Below are 14577 nucleotides of genomic sequence, written 5' to 3'. Positions count from 1 at the left end.
AGAATAAAAATTTTTACAAAGGAAATATCAAAAACTTTTAGAGCATTGACCAAGAAGTGTATTGCTTCACCCTACTCATCGTCTCAGATCTAACCACACTCGTTTTTGAAATATGTCCCCATTGGCGTTATCACCTAAGCTAAAGCGCTCAACTCCAACCTCACCAAGTAATGAGAATGATGATGTCAAACATGAAAAGATTGATAAACGCTATGCAAGTGGACCATCTTTGGCAACTGAGCCATTACTTTCCCCTTCCAAAAGACAACTACTTAAACAAATGAGTCCAAATGTTTCGAAAAAATCAAAACAATCATCAGAGTCTATTGTCAAACCGCCAAATTATGTCACCGAATCCAAGTTTCAAAGACCGCAACTACCCGCTTCACTTAAACCTAAGTTGGAACAAAGATCAAAAACTTCATTAGCATTACCATCGTCCAACTTGCCACCTTCTTTTGGCTTGCGTCGTTCCAATTCATTACTCAATAGAACAAACAGCTCCTTATCTGAGCATTCATCATTACCAGATCGATTTATCCCTACAGGACACAACTCAATGAGCGGTAAGCTCGATTCATCTACTGAATCACCAGCACCTAATGCATCTCCAGAAACACACATAAAAGCACAAACTTCAAAGATATATCAGCATCATGTGGCTGAAGCTTGTGGGCTAGAAGTTAATTCAAGAATATTACTTTACCAACCACCACCTCCAGAGAGGAAAAAACCTGTCAATCTTGCAACTCAATTCAGCCAAGCCAGCAAGCCCAAAATTGGCAAACACTCACTTCCACCTTCAATTGCATCAGCAAGAGCGAAAAAGATTCCTTCTTCACCGGAAAGAGTGTTGGATGCACCAGGAATTGTTGACGATTTCTACCTTAATCTATTAGCATGGTCACTGTATAACCTTTTGGCGATTGGGCTTGAAGATGCAGTCTACGTTTGGAACGCATCTACTGGATCTGTGGGGCTTTTATGTGAACTCCCAGATAAAGCATTCGTTTCTTCAGTTAAATGGTCACAAGATGGTTCCTATGTTTCAATCGGAAAAGATGATGGGCTTATTGAAATTTGGGATATCGAAAAGAATGTTAAATTACGGACGCTAAATTGTGACAATCATTTAACAAGAGTGGCATCACAAGCATGGAATCAACATGTGTTGACTAGTGGTAGCAGGATAGGTAACTTGTATCACTCAGACGTTCGAGTATCTTCCCATTTAACTGCAAAAGCTGAAAATTGCCATGATTCAGAAATCTGTGGCATTGAATACAAACATGATGCAAAGCAATTCGTCACTGGAGGCAATGATAATGTGGTCAACATCTGGGATGTAAGAAGCACCACTCCATTATTTACAAAGACAAATCACAAAGCAGCAGTAAAGGCATTGTCATGGTGTCCATATCAACCATCTTTATTGGCCACAGGAGGTGGGTCCAACGACAAGACAATTAACTTTTGGAACACTACAACCGGAGCCAGAGTAAACACAATTGAAACGGGATCACAAGTAAGTTCATTAAACTGGGGCTACGCACATGGCACAGGAATGGAGATTGTTGCCACACATGGTTTCCCAACAAACAGCATATCATTGTTCAATTACCCCACATTGCAGAAAACGGGAGAGATTGTCAATGCACATGATACGAGGATCCTCAATGGATGCTTGAGTCCTGATAACCTTACCCTAGCAACAGTTGCTGGTGATGAAAATTTAAAATTTTGGTCTTTATTTGACATGAACAAGTCGGTAAAGAGGTTACATGAGGAAGATGAAACTAGCGATGAACCAAAGATGAAAAAGATGATGAACCTTCGTTAATGACAGTATAGATGAATAAAATTCTCTTATCGAAAAAAAAATAAAAAAAATCTCTCTCTTCTCCAGCAATGCCTCGATCACCAACAAATACACTCATAATCACCAACTTGTCAGAAAGCCTACTACTGGATCCTCGGGAATTGATTGATTTGATATCTGGCACTCATGATTTAGCTCAGCTTATAGTGTTGCCCAAATTTGGCCGGTTTATACTTATTTGTGAATCAAGTCGAGTGGCTCAATCAATGAAGACTTTGCTAGCAAATGAATGGCCATCGCTTCGAGTATCATACAGCATAAAGGACAACCGGTTTGAGCTAAATAAACAGGACTTACTAGATGCTGCGGTGGGGGAAGACTATTCTCAAAAGAGCTACTTGGAACTTCCGCATGACTTAAACCTGAAACGGTTCTTGATTAGTCCTCCAATGAGTCCACACGACTGGGACCATTGGGATAAGCTTGAAGAGGGGCCAAATGAGAAAGCTATCTATTCTCCTGAGGATTTATCAAGTTTATTATGGGAACGCCTTGGTGGGAACATGGTGAGAAAGTATCAAGACGACTCAGAGCAGGTGAGAGAGGAAGTCTTGTATAGAGAAGAAGGCGTCCCAGCAATTGTCCTAGATAAATCTGACAATGAAGTTCGGGAGGAAAAGCTCCCGAAAACTAGTATGCCGGTAGAAGATATATAGCGTAGTTAAAATCTTGCACCTCGAAATAAACGAAATAAAATTTTAAGAGTAAACAATTCATAGAATGACAAGATTATCACTAGACAAGTACCCGCATGACATCCTATTTGAGATATTCCTGATTGCTGGAATCACAAACCTCACAAAGCTTTTAAATAACACATTCATACAATCTAATCCAAACATTCAACAAACTGTCAACAATGTGATAACAAGCAAGCCCATCTACAAGTACGACAATGCAACCACTCCATTCAAAGCTAAGGAATTTTTCATTCATCTCGGGAGACGTACAACGGATTTCATTACCGTTGAGGAGGCTTGGGCGTTTGCTGATTATTGTGTGGAGAATGATATTGAGGTTCAGCTAGAATTATCTTATTTGATGGTAACCATTCTTGATTGGATTGAATTGGAAGAGTTGCTCAAAAGTTTAAAACCTAGCAGAATTGTGAAGATACGATTAAGCATAAACCTAGCAGAATCAAAATGCATTCTTGACTTAACCAAAATTCCGTCACTTGTTAGTCCCATCAAGGAGGGCCTTATTGGTTTGTCCATTCAGCTGGGTCCTCTTGGGTCCTCAACTGGTGCACTTGATTTGGAATATTTACGGGACATTGAGGTTTTACAGTTAGGTGGATGTGGGATAATCGGATCCTTCTCCCAATGTCACAATTTAAAGGAGCTTGAGTATTTGGCACTGGGTGAGCACAATTCAATCGAGATTCTGAACTTACCACCAAAATTGAAACGGCTATATCTATACGATTGTGATGATATCAAAGGTGTTGTCAACAAGTCAGCACGGTTTCCTTCATTGGAGCTGATTTCTCTTTCCTATGAAGGGCCGGAGCTTCCTTCGTCAGTGAAAGACATTCTCCAGTTGATGACGTGCAAGGAGACAACCTGCATTGAATTTAATGGAGAAAACGAAGATCTAGGCGCCAATGAAAGTTTTATGAATTTGTTGTACGAAGTTGTAAAAAGAAAGGGATTCAAGCTTGAGACTTTGAAGATCGGAGGGGAGTTTGAATCAAAACTAAAACTTTTTCCCTCCAAGCGCCTTTTTCACTCATCTATGCACGATATTCCATTGGAATTGCCGCCCACTATGAGAGAATTAAGGCTTGAAAGGGGTACTTTTACTAGTACGGAGATACTGCGCTTTCCGACGAGTCTAGTGAAGTTGCATCTAGTCAGTGCTGATATCGACTCAAATTTAAACTTCACTAGCTATGCTAATATGAAAAATCTAAGTTTGGAGTACTGTGACATTGTGCATTATATTCATTCATTCACTTTTCCAGAGTCGCTCGAAGAATTGGACTTGAGTGGTACTGGAATCGAATCTGTTGATAAAATAAAGCTTCCTCGAAAGTTGAAACGATTGGTGCTCGCGTCGAATAGGCTTCAGGATATCTCCAATTCACAAATTCCACCTTCACTAAAGGAGTTGGATATTTCGGGAAACGAATTGAAGAAGATTCAACTTGCGTATAACGTCTTTGGAGAGCCACTCCAAATTGATCTCCTTGATATAAGAGATAACAAGCCAGGGTTACTTTTGTCAAGCTGTGAGTTCCCAAACACATTGCAGTACCTCGCTATTGAATATTTCTATGCAGATAGGGCTTACAAGTTTAATCTATCCATACTTAAATCTCGCAAATGTTATTGGCAAAGCCAATGTCTAACTTTTGGTTCTCATTTGAAGGTGATCAATTTGCTGCTGTGTAGGTTGGGGTACCTTAACATGGTGTTGCCACAATCTCTTGAAGAAATTGATCTATCACGCAACAAGCTCACTGAAATTCCAGTATTACTCAGCTATCTTCAAAACTTGAAACTTTTAAACCTTTCCCACAATCGAATTTTTTATGCCCACCTCACACTTCCGTCCCAATCACTCGAGGTATTGAATTTGTCAAATAACAATATGGAGGAGATTCAGTTGACGTTTCCGAAATCAGTCACAAATCTTCGACTGGTTGATTTGAGTGGGAATCAATTGAGCATGTTTTCAATGGGGTCAATTGGTCACAATGGGGGAACTTTGCACTCTAATTTGCAAGAGTTAGATGTGTCTGGTAACAAATTCTTCACTGATGCTGTTGTGGCATCATTGAAACCCAAGTTACCAAAGTCTGCGAGATACTTTTGGGCCAACCACTTGAGTGTCGAACAGGGTTTTGATGGCTCTCGCATAAGTAATGAATTACCTTATGGAATCTTTAGTCAAAAGACTGTATACTTTGGGAATAGAATGATGGGTTCACTAGATGAGGAAGATTCAAGCTCTGAATCTGACTCTGACTCAAGTAGCTCAAGTGACTCAAGTGAATCGAGTGAATCGAGTGATGCCAGCGATGCCAGTGATGCCAGTGACTCCAGTGAATCAAGTGAATCCAGTGACTCAAGTGACTCCAGTGATGCCAGTGACTCAAGTGATTCACAAGCACAAACTAGCTTTGAGAATACCACATTGGGCGGAATCACCCAGACGCAGAATGAGGTTGATGCTGCCTCCCATAATCACACTGAGTTTTCCGACACGGATCTGGATAATCGAGATGCGAAGAGAGCACGTTTGGTATGAGTGTGAATCAAGTTCGACTCTGAATCATTTAGGGAGAGAGAAAAGCAAAGCCTTACGATTATATTTACATAGTTTCAGAACTTGACCTTTTGTTTTACAGTAATGGTCTATAAATTCTTCCTTTCACTAAATCAATTATTGAATATCCTCAAAGTTGATGGAACCTTGACATTTTCCTCTTGCAAAGCCTTGTTATTAGCCAAGTCTAATACCTCAAGTTTAAGGGCTTCATTTTTATCATTGACAGACAAGTCGACCTCTCTCAAGGCATTGCCTGGCAAGTGAAGGTATTTCAAAGTAGAAGGCAACTTTGGTTTACAAATTGATTCCAACCCACAATCCATGATCAAAAACTGCAAACTGAGAGGAAATTGTACCCCATCAGTGGACTTAAGAGAAGCAATGCTGAAGTTCAAGTATTCAACTGAATCAGGGAAGTTGACTTCATTCAAGTTCTCACTCCCACCGCGTATTGAAAGGTACTTTAACTTTTCAAATTTTGAAAAATCCAACATTTCTGGGAACCAAATCAACCTTTGTCCCCGCAATGTTAGCTTCTGCAAACCCAGTGGAAGTTTTGTAAAGAAGGACACAATGGATTGATTGTTCTTCTTAGAGATGTAGTCAAGATGAAATTCCTTTAATGACTGTGGAAAATTCAAAGATTCTAATTGCAGGGTGTCGTCAATTCCCCCTATTGTAAGCTTCTTCAAATTAGGAAATTTCAGAAGATTCAATAAATTTTCCATATAGTCCAAATCCAAGGACGTTACCGTCGCCAATGTCTCAAGGTTAGATAACAAACTCTTGGCATGTCTTCCTAATCCAAGCGTTTTCAAACCATCTTTAAGAAACTTGGAAAATAATTCGAGAATTTCAACTTGTTCGTTGTAAAGTATGAGATGATCTAGTTGTAGTTTGTTCCCATTTCCCTCGTCCTTTCCCTTGAAGTATGATTCGGTCGCATGAAAGTGTTTCAAGGTTGGTGGAAGCTGATTCAAATCAATGTCAGTGCTAGGTCTAAAGTCCTCTGAAATGATTTCCAAGTATTCAAGTTTCAGCTTTTCCAAGTTGAGAAAGCTCAAATGAATAAGATAAGAGCTGAACTTGAAGCTTGAGTAACGCATATTTGGAAAGTCCTCGTAGTTGATTTCAGCTTCTCCTGCTATACCGCGCAACTCCATACCAACTATTGATGTAGCACAGCGGTCCTTTATCGGATTGATATACTCGGAAAGGTCAAACTGTTCTATATCCCCATCTGGCGCCGAACACATCGTGTCAAACTCCAACTCAATATGGTATCTATTTGACTTATCTGTTAACTTCAAAAAGTCTTTAAACTTTTCAACATCCTGTGTATCCCAAAAATAAAATGAAACAATCAATGTAACTGAAATGTTCTGCTCCTGGCAATATCTTTGAAGGGTGATAAAATCGTCAACTGAGTCAACAAATTGGTAAGATTTCCTCTTTTCTTCGGCGTCCAAATGTTCCCAGTGGTATGCTGGTTCACATAAGATCCAACGATTATCATAGTCATAATCAATGAATGCTTGTGGGTAAAAATAGTGATGCAAGTAAGTAGGACGCGTTACTTCATTGTTGTAACCCAATGCTTTGCTGTTGCTGATGGCATTATCAATTGCTTGTTTCAAAAGCGGCAAGTTGGCAAGTATAGCTTTGTTTTCTGGCACCAAGAACGATACCAAGTTTTCGACACCCGCGTACTTGACGATCCTTTCTATGGCACTCAATGGAAGAGTGTTGAATAGGTGTTCATGCATTATGAAAGTGGTGTATATATATCAATTGTTGATAGCTTGAGTGAATACTTTGAACAATTTCAATTGGTCTTTAAAAGTGTCTTTGATGAATAGAAGAAATTGTTGAGAAAGAAAACTTCTCAATATTGGTTTTGCGAAGTCAGCCCATTCTTCTACCCTGTATATAATTTTTCGCAGCTAAATTTGAGTATCAAGAAGAAATGTAAACATAAGTAGGTTGTAGGAAATGCGTCAACACGGCTTTATATTATCTGCGGAGGTGTTTCAGCTCTATGTATAGCTTACATATAAATAGAGGCTTGCAAGTGGTGAAATTGGTTTTAACACTAAGTGATGAGAGGACGCGCAAATATTGAGCATTTTTTGTGTGCTCCGTGTGCTGCTTGTTCTTAAGTCAAGCTTGTTGGTGAGCCATCTCGCTCTTTTGGTTGCTACAGTGTTGATTGTGAAGGGTCTGGTCATTTGGGTCAATTCATTAGTCAGTATGCCACGGATAAGGTAAAGGTTGATGGAAACATTGCTGAATACATTGTTGAGAAAACCAAGAGTGGTCATCCAAAGAGGAAACAGTTTTGCAAAGGTTGTGGTAGTACTATTCGTACTTTACGGATGAAGTTTAATGGTGAGGTCAGTATGTCTAGGTCATCTTTGGTGGATGAGAACTTTGCAAAGTTGGCACCACAAGCGGCCATGTTTGGAGATGAAAAGGATAAATTCACCGGAGGTATTAAGTCTGAATACTGTTAGTAGCCAAGTATTGTAAAGAAAAGCTTGTGTATCAATTGCAATCTACTCTATATACTAAACAAAGTCCATCTTGTTGGAGAGAGTTCCAATTTGGGAAATTTCAACTTCAACCTCATCATTGTGTTGCAAAAACTTGGGTTCCTTCATGCCCATAGCAACACCAATTGGAGTACCTGTCATGATAACAGTACCTTGTTCTAAGGTGGTGGATTGTGAGATGAATGAAATAATCTTGGCAACATTGAATAACAAATCATCAGTACCAGTGTGTTGACGTACTTCACCATTGACTCTGGTTGTTAACTCTAAAGCAGCTGGGTCTGGGATAACTTGAGTGGAAACCAATTGTGGACCCAATGGAGCGTACTTGTCAAACGACTTGGAGAAACATCACTGAGGAACACCACCAGCGTACTTTGGATCTCTTTGCCAAGTTCTAGCAGAGACATCATTACCAGAGACATAACCAGCAACATAACTCAAAGCTTCTGCTTCTTTGATATCCTTGCCTGTTTTACCAATAACGACACACAATTCTCCTTCATAATCACATTGGTTTTCTTGAGCAATCCTTGGAATTGGAATTGGTTCACCAAAGTCAGCAACAGAGAACCTAGGCTTGTAGAAGATTGATGGGTATGGTGGAGGGGTTCTACCACCTTCTTGGATATGTTTCATGTAGTTCAATCCAACACATTTGATGATTGGAACATCATCTTGGTTTAATGGGCCTAGCAATTGCTTCACTTCCAACACCTCATCAGTGACAACTGCATCTTTGAAGATGTCTCCTTTGACAACCTTAGCCTTGATGGTCTTTCCTTGTAAGAGTTGTTTACCAACATCGTATTCAGCGTCGGTGACAATTGGCTCACCTCTGTAAATCTTGCCGTCGTTGGCAACGAATCTAATTAATCTCTTCCAGGTCATTGTTGAGGGAGAAGAAAAGTGAAAATGGTTGGGATTTTGGTCACTATTTATTTACTTCATTAAGGAGCAATTGTGGTGCTACTCGGCTATAATCACCGCACGGGAAAGAAAATCGATCCCCACTTTAGATGTTACATTATCATTTTTCTCATCGGAGAGTCAGACCGAAAAATTTCTTTTTCTAATGGGGAAACAGATCCAATGCGGAGACAAGCTTAGGCAATGACTGATCCTTAAACATGAGAAAGCTTATATAAAGGCACATAAATCACCCCCTATCAGTTCAGGAGTCAATTCAATATCAATAACAATGTCACCAGTTGAAACAGAAAAAGTTAGTTTCTTGAAAAGTTTGAAGCCAGAAAATGTTGAGCCATTATGGACTGTTATGTCTGCTATGGTCCCTCCAGTTCCAAAACCAAAAGCCACTCCCACAGTTTGGAATTACAAAAAATTGAGACCTTTATTAGTGGAATCCGGTAGGTTGGTGCCAACTGAAGAGTCAGAAAGAAGAGTGTTGATGTTGATTAACCCATCATTGAAGGCACCTCAAACTACGGATACGTTGTATGCTGGATTGCAATACATCAACCAGGGGGAAGTTGCTCCTGCTCATAGACATTCTGCATTTGCGTTGAGATTCATTATTGAAGGTAATGGTGGTTACACTGCAGTTGAAGGTAAGAGAATCTACATGGAAAGGGGAGATGTTATTTTGACTCCAAGGTGGGAGTGGCATGACCATGGAAAGGAAGGTGATGGTCCAATGATTTGGTTAGATGGTCTTGATTTGCCAATGTTTCAAGCAACTCCTGTCAACTTTGCAGAGCATTACGAGGAAGAATGTTATCCAGCAAAGACAGTTGCTGAGTCAAACATTAAATTTCGGTGGAGGAAGACCCAAGAGTATCTTGATTTTGTTAAGGGGGACTATGCTGTCTTTGATTACACTCAAGGAGGAGCTCCATTGTCAACTATTCTCACTGGTCAAGCTGAAAGAGTCAATTCTGGAAAGGCCAGCCCATGGCGTCAAGAGAATTCTTCATTCGTCTACCATGTTTACGAAGGTTCTGGTTACACTGTTATTGAAGACAATGGGGAGGAGACGATTTTAAGATGGGAAGGAAAAGACACTTTTTGTATTCCCGCTTTGAAGAGGTTTAAGCTTGTCAATGATGGTGAGGACACTGCTTATCTCTTTTCATTCAATGATTCCCCCTTACTTAAGAATTTAGCTATCCATAGATTAAAATAGTTTAATAATAAGTACCCAAGATTATATCACGTGTATTGAATTCAACCTTAATTGCTAGTCGGTGTAGACACAAAGCGTGGAAGTGGCTACTTCTATAGACCTTACACATTAGTATTCACCATAAAGTTTATACATTATACTGTGTTGGCTAACCAGAGCCATAACTAATCTACTTAACACGTCTAGCGCCAAAAATATGAGCCAACACAGTTGGAACCCATGCAAACAAAAGAACAAGACCACACATTAACCCAGCTGATCCAGCAAAGTTGAGGTTTTCAAACATATGTGGGAAATAGAAAGGTCCTAAGAAACCGTAAAGTGATCTAACAAAGTTTATGTATAAACCAATGTCACCAGCCTTTTGTGGAGCACTGTCAATAGCAAAGGTGGTGATGACAGTGGCGACGATGTTGTTACCAGCAGCAGCAATAGCAGCACCAATTAATGGCTTGATAGACCAGTGACCAGGTGTAGCTTTGAATAGGTAGATACCCCAGACAAGTAGACCCACAATGACTAATATGTAACCATTGTAGCAAATCCATAATCTGTCAACAATGACTCTTTGACCATCTCTTTTTGCAGTACTCCTCTTCATCCACCAATCGGAAAGTGGACCTGCAAGGATTTCCCCAATGACGGAGCCAATGATGATGGAGATGTATTGAAGTGACATTTGTTGTGCATCAAGGTGGAATAAGGGAACCATCACTTGTGGCATTTCGACAACCAAGACAATATTTGCATAACAGAAGGTGACAGAAGCAGCAATAACAGCAATAGTGATATTGAAGTTAGCAGCATGTTTAAATGGTCTAAAAAACATTTTCCATGCGAATGGTTTAGCAGATTTGAATCCCATGACTCTGAGTAAACCCTTGGAAGGGTTAGCATAAACTGTCTCTCTTGCAAATATCCATAACACGAATTGGGCAAAGTTCATAATAGCAAATACAAAGAAGATCCATTTAGTACCAGCATGCTTTTGTATAAACCCCGTAAAGAATGGGCCAGCTGGAGTACCAATAACCAAAGCCATAGACCACCATCCATTCTTTTTTCCTCTTTCATGTGCAAAAGCTAAATCACCAACAACTGATGATCCAGAAGCAGTTGTAATTGATACAAACACAGCTACCAACACCCTTGTGGCCATTTGCTGTCCGTATGTTTTTGCAAATCCACCACCAATATTCAAAACACAACAAGCCAACGCACTAAAGATCAAGAATGGTTTCCTCCCATACGCATTCATTAAAGGCACCCAAAGCAAAGGCAATACGCCAAAGACAGCAATCTGAGCAGAGGTAAAGTAAGCAGCAGTTGGAAGATCAACACCATACGCTTCAGCCATAGTTTCAAAAGCAGGAGTTAAGCCAGCAGCCATAAATGTTGAGGAAAAAGTACCAAATGCAATCAACAAAATTTCATAATTCTTTTGCCAGTCTGGCCAGTTAAGGGGATCTGCTGGATCTGCAGACGGAAGTGGATCTAAGTCAACATTCCCGTGTCTTTGGATAAGGTACGCTTCGTGATCAGGATCGAGCTCGCTGGTTTGTTGGACGTTTTCTTGGTGTTCGATGACTCCCTTCTCAATATCAATAGATTCAGACATAGTTGTTTAGTTAATGTTGTATTTACAATGTGTGAAATAAAGGAAACAGCTTCGCTATTTATAGTAGATTGTTTCATTGCCTCAAGTTTACCCCAACTTTACACAACGAGATCACCCACAGCTTTCTGGGGCATACTTCCGGTAACTCAATAGAGCTCTTATCAAACGATATTCTCATAAACGTTTGCATTCAAAAGAAATTTTAAGGTTTTGCGGATTACAAGTACCGACGATTAGTCACTCCAAATTGAACAATGCAACAAGGAAATGGTTGGTTAAAAAGCAACTCATGTTGAACAACTTAGTTGTGTTGTGTTTAGCACCAACAAACTACGTGTCTCACACCCAACCGTTGTTAAAGGATCTTTACCAAGCCTGATCTAAAAGTGGAAGAGAATCTACCGCCTCTTGCTTTTGATCTAAAGTACCCTGTATAAAGAGAGTGGGGAAGTTTATATTCTGCAGTTTTAAACGAATGATTTTCGGTTGCAAAATCCGAACTTCAACTTTTTCGGGGACCATCAATCCCTTCTAATACGCACAAAAAATTACTGAAATGAGCACCCCACAGCGGATTACTAGTCCGATTAGTTGTACTAAGTAAAAGGTGGGTGCTCCGATAATCAAAAAGAAATGCGTACATACACTAAATCGGCGTCAAGATGAGCACACCCGATGTTACGTTTTCAGAGCTATACCCCACACTTTCAAAGTATATAAGGTGACAAATCCGCCTCATTTTATCCTCTTTCATTTCAGTCAACAGAGAAAATGGTTTCGTTTAATGTTATTGTATGTGGTGGTGGTTTAGGTGGTCTTGCTGCTGCTATTGGTTTGAAAAGGAAGGGTCATAAAGTTACAATCCTTGAAGGATCTACCACTCTTAGTGAGGTTGGTGCTGGTATTCAAATGCCACCAAACTCTGTCAGAATTCTCAAAGAGTATGGTGTTTTTGATAGATTTGAAAAGTACATCACCAAACCAAAGAATATTATCTTGAGAAGGTATGATACTGGTGTTGCGTTGTCTACCACTCCATTGAATCCAGATATGACTGAAGCTTATGGTAACCCATACTTGTTGATCCACCGTGCTGATTATCAAAAATTGTTGTATGAAGCTGCACTTGACCTTGGAATTGAGTACAAGACTGGTTGCAGGATTAAAGAAGTTGATCAGGGAACGGCTACTGTCATTTTAGAAAACGGTGAGAGATACTCGGGTGATTTGATTGTTGGTGCTGATGGTATTAGATCTAGAGTAAGAGATACCGCTGTTGTGCCAGAGGAGGTCGTCCAGCCAACTCCATCTTCCAATTGTGCTTTCAGAGCTACTGTTACAAGAGAAGAGATGATGTCTGATCCAGCTGTTGCCCACTTGATGACTGATATTAACTCCAACTGCTGGATTGGCTATAGAAGACATGTTATGGCTTATCCTATTAGGAATGGTGAAATGTACAACATTGTTATGTCACACCCTGGTCGAGCTACTGTTGGTAAATGGAACGAGCCTGGTGATGTTGAAGAGATGAGGAACCATTACAAGAACTTTGATCCAGTTGTACGTCAGTTGTTGACCCATGTCAAGACTGTTTTAAAATGGGTGTTGGCTGACTTGCCAAAGTTACCAAGGTGGGTCTCTCAGAGTGGCAAGGTTGTTTTAATTGGTGATGCTGCTCATGCTATGTTACCATACTTGGCTCAAGGTGCAGCACAAGCTATTGAAGATGGTGCTACTTTAGCTGAAGAGTTGCAACATTGTGCTTCCACTGATGATATACCAAGAGCTCTCCAAAAATACGAAAAGAAGAGAAAGAGAAGGGCCGAAGAGATACAAGCTGGTGCTAGAAAGAATGGTGATATCTGGCACTTACCAGATGGTGATGAGCAGGAGGAAAGAGATGCATTGATGAAAGCTAGAGATGGAGAAAACCCAGATCAATGGTCTGATAGAAAGTTCCAACAATGGTTATTTGGATGGAATGCATTCACCGATGGGTATGAGTCTAAGTTATAGGTTCCTGTGTACACTCTAGATGCGTGTAGTCATTCTTAGGCGACAGATATCATTCATGTATGTAGTTTAAGATCAATGTTTATTCATATCAACAACACTATGCAAACGAAACTCTGGATTGAAATCACATAGCCTTCTTGGCCAATGTTGACGATCTTCATAGACCGTAGAGACACTTTCACGGCTTGGTTGCTTGCCTCTTCTTCTTGTGCTTTCTGGAAAAGGTTTGTGTTTTGTTCAATTGCAAGCCCGTTGTTGGTGTTGCTTCTTTAGTACTCCAAATCATAAAAGGCCTAGATGGTAGTGTCTACCCACTATGATAGTCATATATCCTTCAGCAGACAGCTGGATGGCATTCATTTCATTGGTTTCATCAAGACTCCTTTAATCCTTCCTTCAAAGAGTCGAATTTGAAGTAGTCTTCCAACTTATACCATTACAGCAAGACAATGAGACACTCAAATGTTTCAATCAAAGCTGGACCTGTTGCATATACCAATCAAATCAAATAGTTTAGCAATTGATGCCTATATGGAGTAACACTGGTCTTTATTTTGAAAGACAAATCCCCAGCTTGAAAATTGCGTCCAACCAAAGGAATTATGTCTCCTAGTGTATTGCTGTCTGATTTTGTACTTGTTGCTGCCGACAAACTCTGAACTAAGTCATCCAACTTTTCTCAAAATTGACAGAATATACCAACATTCAACAAAGTACTGTTCTTGGATTCCAAACACTTTATGCAGTGGTGGAGCAGTGGTAATGGACAATTTGTAGTTGCGTTCGTTGCATGCTTTTATCATTTCAGGTTGGCGTCTCCAATTGATTATCAAGTTGACAAAATGTGGCCATCTTCCGCCAATATTGTTTTGTTCAATCAAGTAGCTCTAAGATTGTATTTGGTTCACAGTTAATGATAATTGACAGTAGTGATCTATGCATTCCAAGTGGTATCTAATGTGTGTGGCATTTCCATCTTGTTTCAACTTGGGAAACTGAGATTCTTCACCCAATACTGCTGCCGTTTGACAGCAACTTTCACTAGTAGGGTCTTTCAGCGGTGATGGTAAGAGTTGCATTCACAGTA

At 40.0% G+C, this 14577-nt stretch overlaps 9 protein-coding genes across 9 annotated transcripts; 6 read left to right on the top strand and 3 right to left on the bottom strand. All coding sequences in view use genetic code 12, as the record gives it.

Annotated features, from left to right (window-relative positions):
• Positions 1-112: 112 nt before the first annotated feature.
• CDC20 (ubiquitin-protein transferase activating protein) lies at positions 113-1840 on the top strand (the record flags this gene model as incomplete). The annotated part of the gene is made up of 1 exon (XM_067690265.1): positions 113-1840. The coding sequence occupies one exon, from the start codon at positions 113-115 to the stop codon at positions 1838-1840; it is 1728 nt and encodes a 575-aa protein (XP_067548747.1).
• A 68-nt stretch (positions 1841-1908) lies between these two features.
• On the top strand, positions 1909-2535 carry RCN1 (Rcn1p; the record flags this gene model as incomplete). The annotated part of the gene is made up of 1 exon (XM_067690264.1): positions 1909-2535. One exon carries the CDS (start codon positions 1909-1911, stop codon positions 2533-2535), a length of 627 nt encoding a protein of 208 aa, XP_067548746.1.
• Positions 2536-2599: 64 nt separating this feature from the next.
• On the top strand, positions 2600-5134 carry I9W82_001509 (leucine-rich repeat domain-containing protein; the record flags this gene model as incomplete). The annotated part of the gene is made up of 1 exon (XM_067690262.1): positions 2600-5134. One exon carries the CDS (start codon positions 2600-2602, stop codon positions 5132-5134), a length of 2535 nt encoding a protein of 844 aa, XP_067548745.1.
• Positions 5135-5265: 131 nt separating this feature from the next.
• Positions 5266-6921, bottom strand: I9W82_001508 (uncharacterized protein; the record flags this gene model as incomplete). The annotated part of the gene is made up of 1 exon (XM_067690261.1): positions 5266-6921. The coding sequence occupies one exon, from the start codon at positions 6919-6921 to the stop codon at positions 5266-5268; it is 1656 nt and encodes a 551-aa protein (XP_067548744.1).
• A 272-nt stretch (positions 6922-7193) lies between these two features.
• I9W82_001507 (uncharacterized protein) lies at positions 7194-7668 on the top strand (the record flags this gene model as incomplete). Its single annotated transcript, XM_067690260.1, has 2 exons — positions 7194-7229; positions 7321-7668. The coding sequence occupies 2 exons, from the start codon at positions 7194-7196 to the stop codon at positions 7666-7668; spliced, it is 384 nt and encodes a 127-aa protein (XP_067548743.1).
• Positions 7669-7722: 54 nt separating this feature from the next.
• Positions 7723-8598, bottom strand: I9W82_001506 (fumarylacetoacetate hydrolase family protein; the record flags this gene model as incomplete). Its single annotated transcript, XM_067690259.1, has 2 exons — positions 7723-7988; positions 8073-8598. 2 exons carry the CDS (start codon positions 8596-8598, stop codon positions 7723-7725), a joined length of 792 nt encoding a protein of 263 aa, XP_067548742.1.
• Positions 8599-8908: 310 nt separating this feature from the next.
• Positions 8909-9853, top strand: I9W82_001505 (cupin domain-containing protein; the record flags this gene model as incomplete). The annotated part of the gene is made up of 1 exon (XM_067690258.1): positions 8909-9853. One exon carries the CDS (start codon positions 8909-8911, stop codon positions 9851-9853), a length of 945 nt encoding a protein of 314 aa, XP_067548741.1.
• Positions 9854-10022: 169 nt separating this feature from the next.
• On the bottom strand, positions 10023-11471 carry I9W82_001504 (uncharacterized protein; the record flags this gene model as incomplete). Its single annotated transcript, XM_067690257.1, has 1 exon — positions 10023-11471. The coding sequence occupies one exon, from the start codon at positions 11469-11471 to the stop codon at positions 10023-10025; it is 1449 nt and encodes a 482-aa protein (XP_067548740.1).
• Positions 11472-12242: 771 nt separating this feature from the next.
• I9W82_001503 (uncharacterized protein) lies at positions 12243-13490 on the top strand (the record flags this gene model as incomplete). Its single annotated transcript, XM_067690256.1, has 1 exon — positions 12243-13490. One exon carries the CDS (start codon positions 12243-12245, stop codon positions 13488-13490), a length of 1248 nt encoding a protein of 415 aa, XP_067548739.1.
• Positions 13491-14577: the final 1087 nt, after the last annotated feature.

The sequence above is a fragment of the Candida metapsilosis genome (assembly GCF_017655625.1).
Source record: "Candida metapsilosis strain BP57 chromosome Unknown scaffold2, whole genome shotgun sequence".
Lineage (NCBI taxonomy): Eukaryota > Fungi > Ascomycota > Pichiomycetes > Serinales > Debaryomycetaceae > Lodderomyces > Lodderomyces metapsilosis.
The sequence above is the reverse complement of the archived record's forward strand: the minus strand, read 5'-3'. Positions and strand labels throughout refer to the sequence as shown.